Source organism: Cryptomeria japonica, chromosome 11, assembly GCF_030272615.1.
Source record: "Cryptomeria japonica chromosome 11, Sugi_1.0, whole genome shotgun sequence".
In the NCBI taxonomy this organism is placed as follows: domain Eukaryota; kingdom Viridiplantae; phylum Streptophyta; class Pinopsida; order Cupressales; family Cupressaceae; genus Cryptomeria; species Cryptomeria japonica.
The window spans coordinates 618,455,817-618,476,141 of NC_081415.1; the positions used below are offsets into that span (position 1 = coordinate 618,455,817).

At 36.3% G+C, this 20,325-nt stretch overlaps 1 protein-coding gene across 1 annotated transcript in view; it reads right to left on the reverse strand.

The window, feature by feature from the left end:
• Positions 1-37: 37 nt before the first annotated feature.
• The window catches only part of LOC131063058 (uncharacterized), a 45,776-nt gene continuing 25,488 nt past the window's right edge, over positions 38-20,325 (reverse strand). The window contains exon 2 of the mRNA XM_057996833.1: positions 38-234. Coding sequence (XP_057852816.1) covers positions 38-234 — 197 coding nt within the window. The remainder of the gene's footprint in view (positions 235-20,325) is intronic.

Genomic DNA, 20,325 nt, shown 5'->3' on the forward strand with positions numbered 1-20,325 from the left:
GGGAAGATTTCCCAGAAGGTCTAGTTCCAAAGAGGGTTTACCACTTTCTAGTTTCTTGTCCAATCTCACAAACTGCTTCACGTGGGCTGGACCTCCCAACCGCATTTCCAGGACCCACATTATTCTCTGGCAGAGTACCGTCAGCCTGCAGAATATCCAGAGGCTTGTCCTTCTCCCCCATCTGGCCAGCTCCATCGATCTGGCCACTTCCTCCATTGGAACTAGAGTTCCCGCCTTGCAGAGAATTCGAAATTTGGTTAATTTAATTTTTATATGTTGTTCATATATAATACATGGAGATTTTTTTAAAATTCTTCCACCCTAATCTTGTTCTATCGAAATTAATAACCAAAGGGTTAAGACTTTATAAGTGGCATTTAAGATGAACCTAATAATTTTCCAAAAGTTACTATTTAATCTATGTTATTCATAGCAAATCTACAATGTGTATGTACATGTCCAATTTGCTATACTAATAATACTCATTTACATACAATTCATAACTAATACTTTTAGGTCATAAATGAATTAAGGAAGAAAAGATTAAACACATTTACATGAAACTTATCATCCTTATAACACATTTTATTTAATTTTAAATAAAATAGTTTAATCTATTAATGGGTATCAAAATATTGTCCACTTCAATATTAATCCACATAGTGCCTAAGACTTCTATAAAATGTAATAAGAGAATATATTAGTATATAATTTTTTTCTAGGTATTAAGGATAAACGATATCAAATGGAAATTGTTCCTTAGAGAACATTAACATCCCTTAATACAAAGGAATATTGGATGATGATAGCGCCCTTGTGTAGTTCTGTCACATTAGGAGGGTTTCCTAAGCAAAGTGAATTCATTTCATCTTTGGAATCCATCCATATCACACTATTGCCAATCCCTATGTTATTGGTAGGATTCCTGATAGTTAATGACAAGGTCTCACTTATTTGTCGACAATTGCCTTTTGAGGAGGTATTTTGGAGATTGTTGTAATCGTCACCACCATTTGTGTGCCAATAAGATGCATCCACTATTTCTTGTTATTAAAGAAAACAAATATTTCATTTTTCATGTGCCTCAAATTTAGCATGCAAAAGCCTAAAAACTATTCCTCTCCAAAAATGACTTCCACTCCACTACTCCATGTTTCCATGATGCCATGCAACTGTTACTCATCTAAAGATGCCTTGCCTTAAACTAATTAATTGCAATTTTTTAAGATAATAAAAAAATTAAAATATAAAAACTTAGGGTTATGAAATATTTCCCTCCTAAAAGTATGCATTGTCTCAATGCAAAACTTATCATTATACTAAAAGAAGATCAACAAGATTCACACCAAACATGGTTAGCATTTTCATCAACTAAAGCAATATAACTTTCATTTTTGCAAACACTCAAGATAATGCAAACACACACATTCATCCAATAATCATTTCAATGACAATTCTTATGTGATTGCGAGTCAATTTGACTACTGACATTCAATTTCACAAAGCTAGGCTACCTCTCTTCGATAATGTTCTCTTCTTTGCAATGGTGTTGACCTATTTGTAGCACTCATAGAACAACTCTAAAACATCAGTCCATGTTAGTGCCCATAATTGAAATCTTAATTCCTCAAAACATTTCTCTTTATCTATATAGGATTTACTTATCTCAATGCTTAAACAAACTAAAATAATTTTTGCATGTTTTGTAGCTTCTAGACCGCTTTAATGCACATGCATACTTGTGCTTACCATACCCTTGTAGTTTGATGAGTTGACCAAGTTACTAGGTAATGTTCTTGACATGTCCTTATATACACTCACACAATTTTTAGCTCATTCACAAATATCAATATTGCATAGAGAGATCATTTTGATGTTCAATAATTAAGGGGAAAATGATCATATAAGGACTTCAAATTGTTCAACTATGAATACCTTTAAGCTAAATCACAACTTGATCAAATATAAGGTTAACACATAAAGCATGCATATGTACCCTTTCACATGTGGTACTTAGGTATGTATATAGATAATCCATGCACACTTGCAAATCACTTGAAAAGTTAGTGGATCCACCTTGCTATTTATGTGACCTTGGCTCTCATGCCCATCTCACGACAACAATACAATAAGATTACAAATCACCACATGTAAGGTTTGCAACCCTTAACTATCTCACAAAATAAATAAATGATCAAATTTACATTATTATGGAAATATAATGAAATAACTTTAGTATGCAAAAATGCTATACTGCCCCTCATGAGTAAAAGTGCCTAATCAAGGTATTAGCACATGAAATAAGATATAGGGGAGAGGGACCGATAGGTGAGAGGGGACCAATACATGCTATGGTACTTGGACAAAATGGGACCAATAATGGTGCCCTAAAAATGTCATGTTAATGCTTATCCCCCAAAAAGTACCTCTAAAATTCAAAAAGTAACCAATCATGTGTTGCCACATCAACACACAAGTAAACATGACTCAGTGCATAAATATTGGTCTTATCACAATTTGGGGCCTTTTTGGACACTTTCACAAAAATGCATGTTGATGTGGCATCATATTTGGCCAGTGGACTTAAATTTTTTTTTTTTAAGTAGGGGACTTGACAAGTCAACTACTGTATGAAATTGAGAGAAATATGAAAATCCACATAGGATTTTGAAAGCACGAAGTTAGGGAATAAATATTAAAACTTTGACTCTCCTGCCATGTAGTCAACTCTATTCAATTATGATGAACAATTACAAATAGTCAAATGGTAGAGAAGCCTCTTTGTTGTTCACAAATTGGTAAACCTAAAAGTTTTCTAGATGTGGTAGGGAAATCAAAATTGCCTCGAAAACAATGGATTCTAAATGTAAGAAGTAGATATAAACCACATGAAATGTCATTACCCATACAATTTATTTGTTTACACATTGTAGGGGAAGAGATTAAATATTACAAACATAATGATGATATGTTACCATGTATTGATGATATGTTACCATGAATACATGTGTCAATGTATGGTGCATCTTAAGATTGACCACAGTATCACTATTTCTAAACTCTATTTAATATGATATAGTTATTGTTGCGATAGGTATTTACAAAACTTATGTTGTATTTGCAATATTTAAAAATCAAAATACAACTTTTAAGTAAACTAATATAGATATCTTAAATATATCTATCTATCTAAAAAACATTGATAAATATCAATTCGTTTTTATATATTGTTTACTCTAATTTTATTTGAAGAGCTATTTTTATTTAGCTTAAAAACATTTTATTTAGTGAAAAGCTGTTTTATTTTACTTAATAAAATGACACAATTCTTAATAATTCTAAAGAAAAATAAGACTATATATTGATAACCCTTACATTTTTAAATAAATGTATTTTAAATGTCTATATTGATACCTAAAACCACCAACAATATAGGTCGAAATACACACGTTTCAGTTTAATATTTTAAATGTTAAAACATAGCTGGCATGACTATATAAAGATATTTACTTCTCGTTTGAAAACCTAAAAAATAAAAAATAAATTCTGTAGCTGCTAAATTTATTTTGTTTAATTATTATCAAGACACTGATTTTTTTTGAAACCACAACTAAATATAATATTATTATAATATATTAATATGAGTCACAAGGATCGCTAGACTAGTTTTGTTTGCATTATTGCAATTTGTGATGATTAGGATAGAAAGACAGAAATATCTTGCCGTTCAGAGAATAATGGTTGTACACGTCAGACTGTCGGCTAAGGCAAATCCAATGTCGAAAAAGACACGTTTCTGAAAAGTTCAATGCGAAAAAACACACATTTCTTACTCACCAAAAGATTTTGAGTTGTTTTCACTTGCAAATTAATTTTAGTGTTCGTCATTTATCTAAGTTAAAGAGCTGTCAATATTATTTTACTACTTAAATTAATAAAAATACACGCAAGGCCATATGGATTTGAAATTATGCTTGGCTTTCCTTACGAAATAACCATTCTTTAATATTTATTATGTCCTTACGAATTATGCTTAAGTAAGCAATAGAGTTAGATGTAGTATGTTTTATTTTATGTACAAGCTTGTTTTGTTATTGATATTTTTTTGGGGGTTTAGAGTTAAGATAGAGTTATTCATTCTGGTGTCTTTGAGTCATGATCCTTTTGACTTCATCTTTTATATCATTCGTCCAAATGCATGGTCCTCTCGACTTCATTCTTTATATTGTATGTCCAAATGCATGATCCTCCTGACCTCATCCCTTATATCATACGTCCAAATGTTTGAAGTTTAGTGGATGATACAATCAAGGAATGTACATTAAAGGATGCACATCAATACATCAATAATTATCAATTGTCTTATAGTGATTGATTCTTTCTTTGATATGACTTGTAAAAATGAATGTTTTTTGTCCACTTTGTAAATACAAACAACACCTACTAATATTTTAAAAATAATGAATAAAATCATAAAAAATACCATGTCATTATATAATACTATATATCAATTAAATCACCTCCTCTAATTATCTTATTTATTAAGTACAAATATATTTTAAAATTTTGATTGATATTTAAAAAAAAGGATAATCTAAAATTACTAACTTGTGATTGTGATTATTATTAATATATAATCAAATTATTGTCAAAGTCTACACACATACTTGGACATTTCAATTTTAAATTTGTTAAGCTGTATCTTAAAAAGATTGGATCCTTTTGACTTGAATAATTGTTTTATTGGTTGGTTTTTAGATTTCTTTTATTTAAAATATTCTTATTAAGAGTTGTTTATTAGTACTTGTCCCTAGATAATATTATTGTAACCATTTAATATTTTTGGGATTTAATTAGGTATTAAAATAAAATATTTAAATCAATTAGAAGCTAGTATTTGCTTGTTTTTTATAAAATTAGATTTTTTTTTAATATAACATTGTATTTTCTTATAGTCTATATGTTGCACATTTTTTAAGTTTTTATACTATGAAAATAAATTTATGACAATTTGATTGGACAAAACACTTTGACCCTTCTAAACCAATTACAATTTTTTAGTTTCTAATTTTCATCTACAATGGTAATTTTTTATTTTAAAATAATTATAATATAATTAAAAATATTTAAATCAATTATTTATAACTCACATTTAAGATTTATGATTGCTTTGATGATTTTGTATCTCTAAAATTTTGTCATATAATCACATGGCTCTAATTTTCTAAGTGATATTCTCTTTCAAATTTTACAAAAAATTCTCTCTTGCAACTACATTTCAATTATGATTTCTTATCTTGATGTTTCTTATTGTTATATAATTCTTTATCTTTTTTTCTTCAATAAAAAATAAAAAAACAAAACAAATAATAAAGCCACTATACCATGCATTGTATGGGAGATAAATTAACATTGAACCTAGTGTTGGTGCCCAAAAATGGGTTTACACTGACACAAGGCAGAGACCAAGCTATTTTCTTCTAAATATCTATGGAAAGCCACTTCCAACTATTAATATTCTTCAGACTTGGACCAACAATAACAAGGATACAAGATCCTTCTGCACTTTAGGCTCTGCAAAACTAGGGAGGGTGATCCCCATGCCAAATTGTGATCTATATGGAACACTCACAAATTATACATGAAACAAAGCAGATAATCTCATATAAAAACTCAACAGAAAGGGAGAATGCTCAGGAATGACAAATTCCTCAGTGATCCTCAACCAGTTTGGAGCATGAGATGATTAAAATACATGACATCATACATGTAAATGAAAATATTAGAGTTGAGGAAAAATTAACTCTACAGCTCCCAAAGATCACTTGCATGCAAACCTGTCACGGAAGGAGAGAAGCAAAAAAGCTATGGAGACCAGAATTCAGAGATCCTGAAAAGAGGAGTCATATTGATTGTGCAACAAGAATGCAATTCAATAATTACAGTTGTCATGAAAATACAAAGAGAGAATCCTCATAAGAGGATACTCGAAACCCTAAAGGAGAATAGCCTAAAGAATTATAAGATTCCTAAGTTTAGCTTAAGCATAGAGTATAATAGACTAATAATTAAATAAATAATTATTAGCTAATAAAAGATAACTCTAACACCCCCCTTAAGATGAACTTAGGGAGTAGCTAAAAAACAACTAAGGACTAAAAAAGCATGTAAAAAATGCAGGAAAGCAACAATGGGTCCCGACAACTAGGTCTGATGAGGTACCCAAGTACAATAAAATTGTTGTAAAGTGGAGAAAAAGGAGAAAACCCAGTGGGAACAAAAATCCTTTCCAAGAAGCGATGAAAGATCAAGTGAAGGACTAAGAAGCCTCCAAACTGTTAGGACCCAGAGGCAACTGAGAGGGGGGGGGGGGTGTGAATTAGTTGTCAATTAATTTCAACCCAAATATAACTTAATCAAACTTGATACTTAATATCGGTAAACCAAACTTAATGTCGGTTGAAAGATTAGCAGTTAATAATAATACCGGTGAAACTTAATGCATAGAACAGAAAGAGAAACAACATCCACAACAAATAACACAAATATTTGTACGTGGAAACCCTGTAAGGGGAAAAAACATGGTGGGAAACCTTACCCATAATCAGATGATACTACTGCAGATCGTATGTGTATACAAATGGGGTCTGCACATGCAGAAAGGCCAACTGCCTAGAGCTCACTACCCAATCACAAAATAAGAGTCACACTGACTACAATTGGATGGTTAAATCCAATGATAATGTACTGCTCAAAGTAGCATCTCCAATGCTGGATTCAATACCAGTTAAGCTCTGATAATCACCTTCAAATCTTCTTTGAACCTTCTCTATGGTCTGCTCATATGATCTTCAATATTCACACATACCATGATACCATACCACACTTCCACACTCTAAACTTCATCTCACAAATGAGATCTTACATATAAACCAAAACCTAGGACAAATGTGTAGGTCAGCTTACCAAGAATATTACAATTAAACCAATTACAAATAAGTCAAGATGCAATGCATCATGTCGGCTCAATACATTTATAATAATATTAAATTAATTAAATAATCTCCATAATGTGTCGTGCTGATCTGGAATAGATAATGCATGTCGGTCCATAACCTAGACCAATTTGCTGGTAACAACAAATATGTCAACCCGATTAGATCAATAACCAAAATACCAAAACCAAGTGTCCAAACCATGTCTTCGACATAACCAAGTGATCTCCAGATGATAACGACTCATCTTCAGTGCTGGTGTACAATATAACCTGTCGGTGAACAATATACCGATGACTATGCATAAGTCACTGAACTTGCCGGTGTGCCGGTTCAACATAACCAAAGATATCCAGAAGGATAAGTGTTGACATCAATGACAAAACAAATGCAACACATCCATAATACCAACAATATCCCCCCTTGGCATTGATGGCAACACAAGATGGAAAAACATCTAAGTGCCAAAACAAAATGCCAAAAACCAAAAACCAATAATCTCCAGAATAGATCAATACCAGAAATCAAAATACAAATGCAGAGAGTATATATCTTTCCCCCATTGAATAATCTCTCCCCATAGGATAATGTTTTTCCATAGATATCTCTCCCCCTTTGACATCAAATGCTAAAGCAATACAAATACCAGAACATACAACCAACTAAGAAAACCAATTGTTATAACCAACTACTCCCCCTGAGAAGTAGCTCTCCTCCATCAAAGCCGAAAAAAGTTTCTCTGTTAATTCTATTGGTTCGATGCCAAACATCAACTGTCTAAGTCTCTACCGGTGAGGGTATTACCCCAAGTTTCTCTCTGAGATATTCAAAAATTTCCTTAGGCAAAGGTTTAGTAAAGATATCTGCAATCTGCTCTTTAGTATTCACATAAATCAATCTCACTTCTTTTGCTTCAACATTCTCTTTCATAAAATTATATTTGATAGAAACATGTTTAGTTTTAGAGTGAAATATCAAATTCTTTGATATGTCAATTGTTGCTGAATTATCACAATAAATGATTATAGGTTCTTTGCATTTTACATTTATGTCCTTCAACATTTGCTTAATCCACAATACCTGAGTATAGTTAGTTGTTGCTGCAACATATTCTGATTCTGCTATTGATAATGATGTACAACTCTATTTCTCGCTCAACCATGAAATCAATCTGCTACCAAGAAAGAATGCCTCGCCGGTGGTGCTCTTTCTGTCATCTACATCTCCTGCCCAATTTTCATCGGTGTATGCACATAAATCAAAATTTTCATCTTTAGGATACCATAAATGAAGATTTATTGTGCCCTGTACATACTGGAAAATCCTTTTCACTGCTGATTCATGATTTTCTCTAGGATTACTCTGAAATCTTGAAACAATACATACTGCATACATTATATCAGGTCTTGTTTGTGTCAAATATAGTAAACCTCCAATCATAGATTTATATCTTGTCGGATTAATAGGAGCTGAATCATCCTTCAATGTCAATTTATCAGTTGTAGTCATAGGAGTACTTACCGGTTTGGAATTTTCCATACCAAATTTCTTCAGTAGTTCTTTCAAGTACTTTGTTTGACATATGAATATACCTTTATCAGTTTGTGAAATCTGCAATCCTAAACAAAATTTTATCTCCCCAATCATAGACATTTCAAATTCTTCCTGCATCTTATTAGCAAAGTCTTTACACAATCCATCTTCTCCTCCAAAAATGATATTGTAGTCACACAAATCTGTCTAGCTTAACTAAATAAATATTCGCTATTTATTTGATTAAAAATCCACTAGCCATCAGTTAATTAAATAAATATTTAATTAATTCATCTCCAAACATTCTTCTATTAATTAAATAAATTATTCAATTTATTTTAATTAATTCATTAAAGCAAATTCCAATCAATTAAATAAATAAAATATATTTATTTAATTAAAATCCCCTTTTCCTCTTTTAAATAAATTAAATAAAACATTTATTTAAATCATTATCCCCCCCCACTTGCATTTTCCTACAAATGCAACTTGCACACATTTATTGAAATAAATGAATTTTTATTTTAATAAAATCCTATTTTCCCTCACCCACCAAATCCACTTGCAAAATCTAAATCCCTTCTAGATTCTTCTAACCCCTTCCTAATTAGCCTAATCCATCTCCTAATTATTGTCACATTCCTAAGCAAAATGGAGTCACTTCTCAAAGACTCCAAAGTCTTTGAAAAGCATTTAATGCTTTGTGTGTTCAACAAATTAACCCCCAAAGTCTTCCAACACCACTAATGGCTCTTACATGACCATTTATGGCTCTTACATAACCATTTATGGTTATTTCAAATTTGTCCCCCCAAACATTTATTGTTTTTGACCATATTCATCCATTTCACATTTGCACAAGAATTTATCTATTGGATAAAAGCTTTATTCTTTGAATAAAGAGTTTATTCATTCAACCAACATTGAGTCTAAATCCCAAGGTCATATCAAGCATTTAATGCTTATTCCCTCCCCTCTCAACCTATCTCACATTGACACTTGTCATCCTAGGATTGGGTTGAAAGCCCTCACATGGATTTGAAATCATTCAATCATGACCCTTGTTGAGATTACTCAATCTCAACCATCCATTGCTCCATTTTTCTTATAAATAGAGCCCATTTCTTCATAATCCAGATCCTGAAAACTTGTATGCATTTAAGCTATAGGCATTTTAAGAGAGCATTTTTAGCATAATTAACTAATATCTTGTCTTTTTGATAAAATCAATCATTTTTAGCATCAATAGCATAGTATTAGCTTTTCATTTCACATTTGAAGCACAATATTACAATCTCAATCCTCCATAAGCATCCATAGTGCAAAAAGCTGCTGAGAGCTACACTATTTTGGAACTTGGAGAGGAGAGGAACAAGGGAGAAAGAGCTAAGAGCATGTTAGGAGGTATTTGGAGATGCCTCATCATATTTGCTTCTTTAGTTAGATATGCTTTCATGTTTTTAGTGTCTCTCTTGGTATGCCTATTTAGATTAGTTCTTTGATTGACTAACACTAACAGTTTCTTGTCTTGTGTGTGTTTGTTATCATAGACTAACCTTGTCCATTTTGTAGGGCATCATTTGGTGAACCGAACGTGAATCCAAGCACCAAAAACATACCTTTTTTTTTGTAAACTAACATGTCTGATTGTTGAAATTGTCACACAGGTTGTGCTTTAGCACTATTGAACACGTTTTAGCGCTAACGACACTTTCTCTTTTAGCGCTATTGTCCAAGTTTCAGCGCTTTTGAAGTGGGTTTTAGCGCTTTTGTCGTTATTCTGGCGCTATCGATAAACTTTTAGCGTGTTTGGCTCTCTGTCCTTTCTGTTCTTTCAGTGCTTTTGTGTTACATAGCGCTATTGTAACAGAGAGTTGTACGAAAATTCCTTGTAACCAAAAACCAAAAATTTTAGGCTTGTAGAAGCCCACCAAAATATGCGTATTTTTCTAACATATTGTCTTTCATGCAGGTTCTAATCTTTTTGTGCAGGGGAAGGAGTTAGTTTAAACGCTTTTAAAAAGTTTCTTTTTTTTACTTTCTTTCAAAAGTTGGTTAAAAAAAATCCTTTTTTCCTTCTTGCACAAGTTAAAATAAACCTCACATTTTATTTTGGAGTGCATAAAATGAACCTCAAACTTGTTTTTGGTGCTTAAAAAGAAAATTCATCTTTCTCTATTGCAAGGTAAAAAGAACAAGAACTTCAAAATTTTTGTTTTCATTGCAAGTTAGGGATACATTTTGTTTTGGTGCTTAAAATCAACAAGACAAATTTTCTTTCTCGCATCAAACTTAAAAAAACACAAGCCACACTTCAATTTTTGGGCAAATAAAAAGAACAATCCACTTGTTTTGGTTTTTGCAAAAGCAAATTTTACTTCAAGCAAACGTGTTTTTCATTAAGTTGACCAGGATTTCCGAATTCTAGATTACAAAACACATTGCCTTTGAAGTTAAAAAGAACACCATGGCTGTTAGAGCAACATCTCCAAATAGTTAGATCACATTTGAAATGGTGGATTAAAAAGAACAAGTGTCTTTCGTACTTGGCACACTTGTGCAAAAAGTCAGTCGAGTGGTCCTACCTCTAACACACACTATCCTCTCCCTTGGCTTTCGTGGTCCTAGGTGGAAGAGAAAAGTGTTAGTAACACTCAAATTTTTTATCTTTTTAAGAGAGGCCTGCTAAGGGATCGATACTCTTGGGAATGACCTCGAGCGGTAAATCCTTTGAGCTGCTATAGAAATCAGGTGAGAGCGAAAGCTGTAGCCTTGGGTATAGCTGTTCCTATAGTGTAATTGGCCGAAAGGACAAATGGGCCCCACCACCAGTTACAAGGCTCTTAAGTGAGTCACTGCAGAATGAACTTATGTCCAAAAACATCGAACATGACTAAACACCTTTAAGTAGTAGCCCACCCGTTCTATTGATTGAGGATATTTGCGATATAATTTAGTGCAAGAGCATAGATGGTTTTGCTCCCAAGATACTCACCATACATATTTCCTTGAGTAGAAACATAGCTTTTTGAAAAGTCAACTTGTGGCTTGATAAAAGTGGTGACTCCCCCATCATAGGGATCATCTATTTGTTATACTCGTGCAAGACTTAGTATATCGCATCCTTACCTGCCACGACGGGATTCATAAGGTATGTAGTACCAAAGTCGAAGAAATATCAAGATGTGGGCTAAATTTATCACAACTGGCCATTTGACCTTAGGGATAAAAAGTGTTTGAAGTGTGTTCGTTTTAAAGACCAAGTGCAAATTGAGCTGACTTCAGGCTTTGGAAATACACCTTAAAATATATCTAAAAGGAAGGGTCATATACAAGTCCAAGGATTGGGTTGATCTAGACCCATACTCATTTGTGCCTTTTAGGCAACATTCTTGTGTTTGTGTGCTTGCTTTGTTTTCTTGTCAAAGAAACATCAAAAGAAAATCACTTTCAAAAACAAAGTATTCATCCAAACAAACACATCAAAAACAAAGTGCAAACAACAAAAAATCAAACCTTTATGACCATTCTTCACATCTTGCGAAAGAAGAAGCGTCATCAGAATATCAACTTGAAAAGAAGACCATTGAGCTCAAAGGCTTTGATCAAAAGGAGGAAATTCTTCTATATTAATAGACAAATCTTTGTCTCACATAGAGTCTTTCTACATCGTATGCGTCTCTACCTTCAAGGCAAAACAAACGAATTTGATTCAGAATCATTGAACCACAGAGTTTTTATGCAATATAGAGCTCTGAGTTATCACAAAAACCGAGGAAAGATTAATCCCAACTTCTTCCCAAATGTCTGTATCACATACAACACAGCTCGAGAAATACCACCAACACCCGAAAGGGAAGAGGTAGAGTTTGTCCCATTTATAACACAAAGCTTTTATTGAAGTTGAAAACATTTCATTCATCATCTTATTCATCCATCATCACTTCATCATCAATCCGTTCCAACTCTCAAAACATTCAGAGGTTCTTGTCCCAAGTTCTCTTTTAGATATTGCTTGAAATCAAACACATCACATCACTTTTTAGATTGTTTCTACATTTAGGATAAGCTCATCCTAAGAGACACATCTACACAGGTTAAAACTAGTTCATGAGTGAATCCTCTCATTACTAGGTAGTTAAATCTGTAACACATCTCAGATTTCTCTACACCTTATCACATCAAAACTTATCAAACAAACAAGCAATTCAAAGAAGGAATTTTGGTTACATCTACCTTAAAAGTGCTAGAGATCCACGTGCAACACAATTCACCAACCATCAATCTCTCATTTCATCAAAAACTCATCATCATTTTCACTCAACTACAACAAAGGCTCATAAACAAAATGGCTCAAACCCGATCACAGTCACGACAACGAGAAATAGAAATAGAAGAAGAAGAAGAGGAAAATCTCAATGAATTCCAAGAAGCACTTGGAGGAAATACGAATGATGAAAACCCAAGTACTCCTACTCCTGCAACAATAGAAAGGGCTCAGCATAACCCTCACTTTAACAGACTGTTTGACGAAATACTCAGGAGCAATGCCGATGCTCACTTCTTAAAGCTCGCTCAAGAAGGAGCAAAACTCCCCTCTGACTTTGATCTTGCCCAATTAAGACAAGCATCAGAAAGACAAAGTCACCATGAAGAGGAAAGAGGTAGAGATCCCATCAGATATAACATTCCTCGAGGTAACCCACCACCTCCTCCTCCAAATGAAATGGAGATGTTGCGGCAAGAAGTCGAGAATCTTGCCCAACAACTTCATAGTGGTGTCAAGATTAACCAATTCTCACTAAATGACATCTGTCCCTATCCTTTTGATAGGAATCTTTACATGCCACCATTTCCACGAGGATTCGAAACACCCAAATTTGAAAAATATAAAGGAAAGGGAGATCCCCGTGATCATGTCAGAGAATTTCATTCCGCTTGTCTTGAAGTGGCATATGAAGACACCTACCTAATGCGCCTTTTTCCCCAAAGCTTGGGAGGAACAACCACATCATGGTTTTCCCAACTACCAGGAGGCATTAGAACATTTGAGGAACTCATGCAGAAGTTCCTAGCTCATTACTCTCATAACATTGAACGCGACATCACCATGGCTGATCTGTGCAACACCAAAGAAAAACCAGGTGAACAATTCTCAGTATTCCTGCAACGATGGCGTCAAATGTCTAGCAGACATTCTCTTCAGTTACTTGAACGAGAACTAGTGGAAATATTCATTTCCAACTTAAATGAAGAAATGGAATTTCACCTGGATGTCAAAGACACAGACTCTTTTAATGATATGATCACGAAGGGTTTGAAATGTGAACGGGCACTCATCAAGAAAGGACTCATCAAAATCTTTAATGAACCAAAAGATGGTCCTTGCCCACGCTTCAATAGTGATAAGCCAAACTTCTAGAATAAGAACAAGAATATCGTCAATGATGGGGTTGTGGATGCCCAGACTATCCAAAATGTACAACCTGTGGTTTGGTTTGCAGGACAAAATCCTCCACCTCAGAATAACACAAATGTTCCTTCCAATCAAGGTCGCATCACATCTCATGATGAACCTAGACCTCGTTAGCAAAAACAGAAACACACATACACTCCCTTAGGGGAACCCATTGAAACAGTGTTGCGACAACTCATTTCTCAAAATTTGGTCACTTTACCTAAACTATCAAACTATGAACCTCAGGTCAAACCGGCATGGTGGAGAGATACTGAACACTGTGAATTCCATCAAGGAAGAGGACACAAGACAAGTAATTGTCACCGATTAAAAGATTTTATTCAGGATCTTATTGACTGAGGAGAAATTGAAATTGAAGGACATGACCCAAAAACAACCAATAATGATCATCTAATGTTCAAAAATCCACTTCCATCACAAGATCAAAGGGGTCCTTCCACTTCCAGGCAAGGCACTGATACCACTTATTATATGCAGGCCGCGTATAATTACACTGTAAATCATCTGTATGATGCCAATGAACAAATTGCAACTATAACCTTCAAAAATCCCAACTCAAATTGCAATGTTGTTACGCATCGCGGCAAAGTTACCATAAAGGCAGCTCCACAAGGCACCACCTCCATCCCAAAACAGTACAATCTTGTGGAACAATTAGACAAAACCCCTGCACTTATATCCATTTTAGAGCTGTTGCGTCTATCGCCATCTCATAAAACTATCTTGGATCAAGCCCTCCAAGAGGCGTCAGTCCCTGCAAATCTGAATACAGACCAATTTCAAGCCATGGTTGGAAGTCTAAAGTCATCACCTTGTCTCACTTTTTCCGAAAGTGACAACTCTTCCTTCCAGCAACCTCATAACGCCTCACTCCACATCGAAGGATTTATTAACCAGCATAGGATCAAGCAAGTTTTGATCGATAATGGAGCAGGCCTGAATATTTGTACACTACAGTTGGCCACATCATTGGGATATGCAATAGAATTAGTGGATCCCCGTAAGAATATCACAATCAAAGCCTATGACGATGCGGAGCGTTCCTCCAAAGGAGCTGTGGTACTACCAATCCAAGTGGGCCCCGTGGTAAAGAACATCATCTGTCAGGTTCTGGACCTTCCTCTGCCATATAATCTATTGTTAGGGAGACCCTGGATACATGCCATGCAAGCCGTTCCATCTACCTACCATCAATGTATCAAGTTCCCACATAACGGTGTAGAGATCACAATCCTAGGCGATGCAAATCCCTTTGCATATTGCCATAATATCAGCCATCAACCAGAGATTACCGTTCCTAATAATAGAGAAGCCATTTCCTCCACATCATATATAAGTCCCACCTCTCTTGCCAGTTCAAACACCATTATACCAAAGCAAGAAAAGCTTAAGATGAAACTAGCAGAGGAAGGTCCTGGAGAATACAACTTGAGTCAACTCTTTTGTGTGGGACAAATGCCCACTTCTCCTAGAACACATGGTAAACCACAGCAGGTACTCCAGCAACCACTAAACATACCAGCATGTGCCTTGACGCCTTTCATCCTTGGAAAGAGTCAAGAAGAAGAAACCCAAGATGAGGACTTAGCAGAATGGATCTATAAAGATCCCATCACCACTGATATACTGAAAGTTAAACTTCCTATGGATTAGTATGGCAAAGGCCTCCTCATTATGCAACGAATGGGATATGATGGTTAGAGTGCTTTGGGATATTGCAAACAAGGATGACATGAACCTCTGCTACCGAAATTCAAGCCCAAAGGTAATACAGGCCTCAGCTTTGAAAAAGAGGTCTTTCCTAAACTCAGATTCAAAGGAAAACCCAACAAACCATTTTGTCCGCCTACGGCAAAAAGGGCACCTTTCATCATTAAAGCAGCCTCAAACACCATCCCGACTGCCCCATCGATGCTCACAACCCCAACACAACCATCTACAATATCGCTCATCCCACCAATCGAACCAGTAATCCCATCAATAGTACCATTAGCAGCAGCAACTGTGTCAGAACCCGCAGCAGCATCTATAGCACCAACAGTTCCAGTAGAAGCAACTGAGTCAATATTGCCGATACTCCCTGTACCAGATTCTTTAATCCCCATCAATCTTCCTGCAGCACCGATCACTACAAAGGTACATCAACCAATCACACCTGCAGTATTTAACTCAAAAGACATCCCAGTATGGTATAGTAATCGGATGCTGGAAAGTGACTCAGAGACCGACTCACATGAGTGGGAATTTGATTCTGTACAGCTCAACACTTCAGATGAGGAAGACACATCACTGCCTCCGCCACGCAAAGACATCCTTGTTTACGGAGAAGCACAGATAAAGACCACTTGGGTTCCTGAACTAGAAACATCTTCCACAGACCCTACGTCTCATCCTATGCCTAATTCTGACAAGGAGAGTACCATTAACGACCTTCACCATCACGTCTTAACCCTCACTGATACATCTAACGCACTTAACCTAATCGATGAAGTAATGCCCATTATCCACCCTGAACTCATCGAATGGAACCAACCAAATCCCCCATGTCTTGACCTCTTCCAAAACAATGAGGCCATCATTGACTTTTTGGAATTAAGGGATAATCTACCAAGCGGGGATCACAAAGCTGGATTCACCATTGAACTTAATAGCGCAGCATACTTCGGGGCGGATGCCAAACCTTTCAGCTGCAAAAATATAACAATAAAACATGGATCTTCCAGTGAAAACCATACTGTGGCACTGTTTGATCCGACAAAAGTAAAAAGAAAGAGCGTATCCAACGGTGAAAACCTCTCTGAGGCACCTGAGGATGAAGGGTTTGACATTCTCCCTGCTAATGTACAACATGAACGATCAATGATTCTCATCAAGGAAACCAAAGAATACAATGTGGGGATTCCTGAAAATCCTCATCTCATACATCTGGCATCTCTTCTCACTCTAGAGGAACAACCTAAGTTTATAAAGTTCTTCCAGAAGCGTCAGATCAACTTTGCATGGTCATATGCAGACATGCCTGGGCTTGATCCTGATTTAGTCATGCATCACCTTACCGTAGCAGAAGGAGCCAAACCTGTCAAGCAAAAGCTTCGTAAAATGCATCCTCAGATTGTAGTGCTAGTCAAAACAGAACTCAAGAAACTCCTAGATGTTGGTTTCATTAGACCAATTGATTATGTAGAGTGGATCTCCAATATTGTGCCTGTTGGCAAGCCAAAAGGGGGCATCTGCATTTGTACTAACTTCAAAGATCTGAATAAGGCCTGTCCTAAGGATGACTTCCCCCTTCCAAATATCGACATCATAGTGGATCTGATAGCAGGACATGCCATGCTTTCACTCATGGATGGCTTTTCAGGATACAATCAAATAAAGATCGCACCAGAAGATCAACATAAGACAACCTTCACATGTCCATGGGGCACATATTGCTGGAATGTAATGCCTTTTGGTCTAAAGAATGCAGGAGCAACCTATCAAAGAGCAATGACCACCATCTTCCATGACATGATGCATACTATGATGGAAGATTATGTTGATGACTTACTAGCAAAATCACTCACCAGAGATGGGCATCTCCACATCTTAGATAAAATCTTTGATAGACTGGAACAATACCATGTTCGACTCAACCCAAAGAAATGTGTTTTTGGAGTAACCTCCGGGAAGCTTTTAGGATACATTGTCTCAAGCAAAGGTATTGAGGTCGACCCAACAAAGGTAAAAGCAATCATGGATATGCCACCACCAAAGAATATCAGTTAGCTGAGGACATTACAAGGGTGACTTCAATCCATCCGAAGATTCATTGCACAATTGGCTGATAAGTGTCACCCATTCACACACCTGCTACACAAGAACATCCGCTTTCAGTGGGATGCTCGATGCCAACAAGCATTTCAAATGCTTAAAGACTATCTCATGAATCCACCATTGTTGATGCCACCACATCCAAGTAGACCGTTGTTACTCTATATCTCAGCAACCAATACAACATTGGGTGTACTACTGGCACAACATAATGCAGAAGGAAAAGAGTGTGCTATTTACTATATCTCTCGCACACTGGTGGGCTATGAACTCAATTACACACCTATTGAGCGAGCTTGCCTAGCGGTAATCTTAGCAGCCACTAAATTGAGGCACTATCTATTGACACACAAGGTACAACTCATTGCAAAGATTGATCCACTCAAGTATTTACTCAACAAAGCAGCATTGACAGGCCGCTTGGCCAAATGGGTAATGATTCTAAGTGAATTTGACATCGAGTATGTGGACCGTAAAGCTATCAAAGGTCAAGTTATTGCAGATCAGTTGGCTGGTGCACCACTCATGGGTGATCATCCTCTCATTTCCAATTTTCCAGATGAAGAGATATTCATGATCACAATAGCACAACCATGGAAACTATATTTTGATGGCTCGTACACTAGGCATGGCTCAGGGGCAGGCATTCTGTTTATCACACCTCAAGGTGACAGCATCCCGAAGTCTTACAGGCTCACATTTCCATGCACTAACAACATAGCAGAGTATGAGGCCTTGATCACAGGACTCAGGTTAGCCGTACAATGGAAATTACAAGAACTACAAGTATATGGCGACTCCCAACTGGTCATTCGACAAGCAACTGATGAATATCAAACCAAGGATGATAAACTCATGCCATATAAGCAAATGGTGGACACTCTAAAGACATCATTTACTACTATCACTTTTGAGCAGATACCAAGAGAGTAGAATCGAGCTGCTGACGCCATGGCTACCATCGCATCTCTCCTAGATTTTCCACAAAATTCAACATGCTACGAGTTCTTGGTAGAACAGCTTTGGATCCCCGCTTATGATATCCTTGAATCCGAGATGATATGTCACCTTGTCGATTCTGAATCCCCATGGTATGGTGAGTTCTACACCTATCTCCGTGATCACACCCTTCCTCCCAACCAATCAAATAACCAACGTAAAACCTTCATTCGCCAAACTGCTTGATATACCATTATTGCCGAAACCCTATACCATCGCGGTCTTGATGGTACTCTCCTTCAATGTCTGGAACAAGGTGAGATAACAAAGGCTTTGGAAGAAGTCCATGAAGGCATTTGTGGGACTCACTCAAATGGTCCGTCACTAGCCAAGAAACTCCTACGCAATGGATACTATTGGCCATCTATGGAAAAAGATTCCTACTACTTTGTCAGGAAGTGCAAGAAATGTCAAGTTCATGGCGACCTGATACATGCACCAGCTCAGGAACTGCAACCAATCACAACACCATGGCCTTTTTGTCAATGGGGCCTTGACCTTGTGGGTAAGATTCATCCATCTTCATCCAATGGCCATAAATTCATTATTATTGCCACCGAATAGTTCACAAAGTGGATTGAAGCTGTTCCACTTACCCAAGTCACCAACAAGCAGATCGCCTCATTCATCCTCAACTACATCATCTGCTGGTATGGTGTACCCATGTCTATCGTCACAGATAACGGTCTTCCTTTCAAAAATCAGGATGTCCGTGAACTTTGTGGGAAATTTCACATCCAACATCGCTTTTCCACCCCCTATTACCCACAAGGCAATGGTCAAGCCGAAGCATCAAATAAAAACATATTAAGAATCCTCAAGAAGACAATCAATGATGTCGGTCATGATTGGCATGTTCAACTGAATCCAGCACTATGGGCATATCGAACTAGCATTCGAACACCTACAGGTGCAACTCCTTATTCATTGGTCTATGGTGCAGAAGCTATCTTACCTATTGAGGTTGAGATACCATCATTACGGGTTTCCGTGCACGATCTCATCGATGATGAAGCATACAGAGTATCCCGCCTCCAAGACTTAGAGTTACTTGATGAGAAGCGACAAGCTGCATACAACCATCTCAAAGCCTATCAACAGCGCATGAGCAGAAGCTACAATCACCAAGTTAGACCTTGCACATTTGAGGTAGGTGATCTTTTTCTACGAGAGAATCCTCGCAACCAACCAAACAGAGAACATTAGGGCAAGTTTGAATCAAACTGGCTGGGCCCATATGTTGTCACTGCTGTATTCGGGTCTAGGGCATATCAGTTGGCTACATCAGAAGGAGAACCGCTTGCAGATCCAATCAATAGCATGCACCTCAAACGGTTTTATACCTAAGGTGTACAGAGCATCAGGCTCCCCTGCGTACCAGAAAATACCAAAAACATTCAAAAAAATGTCCTGAAGAAAATACAAAAACATTCAAAAAAGTAAAGAAAAATCATGCATCCAAACGGTGAACAACCACTCTGGTGGCACCTTGGGTAAGTATGATGG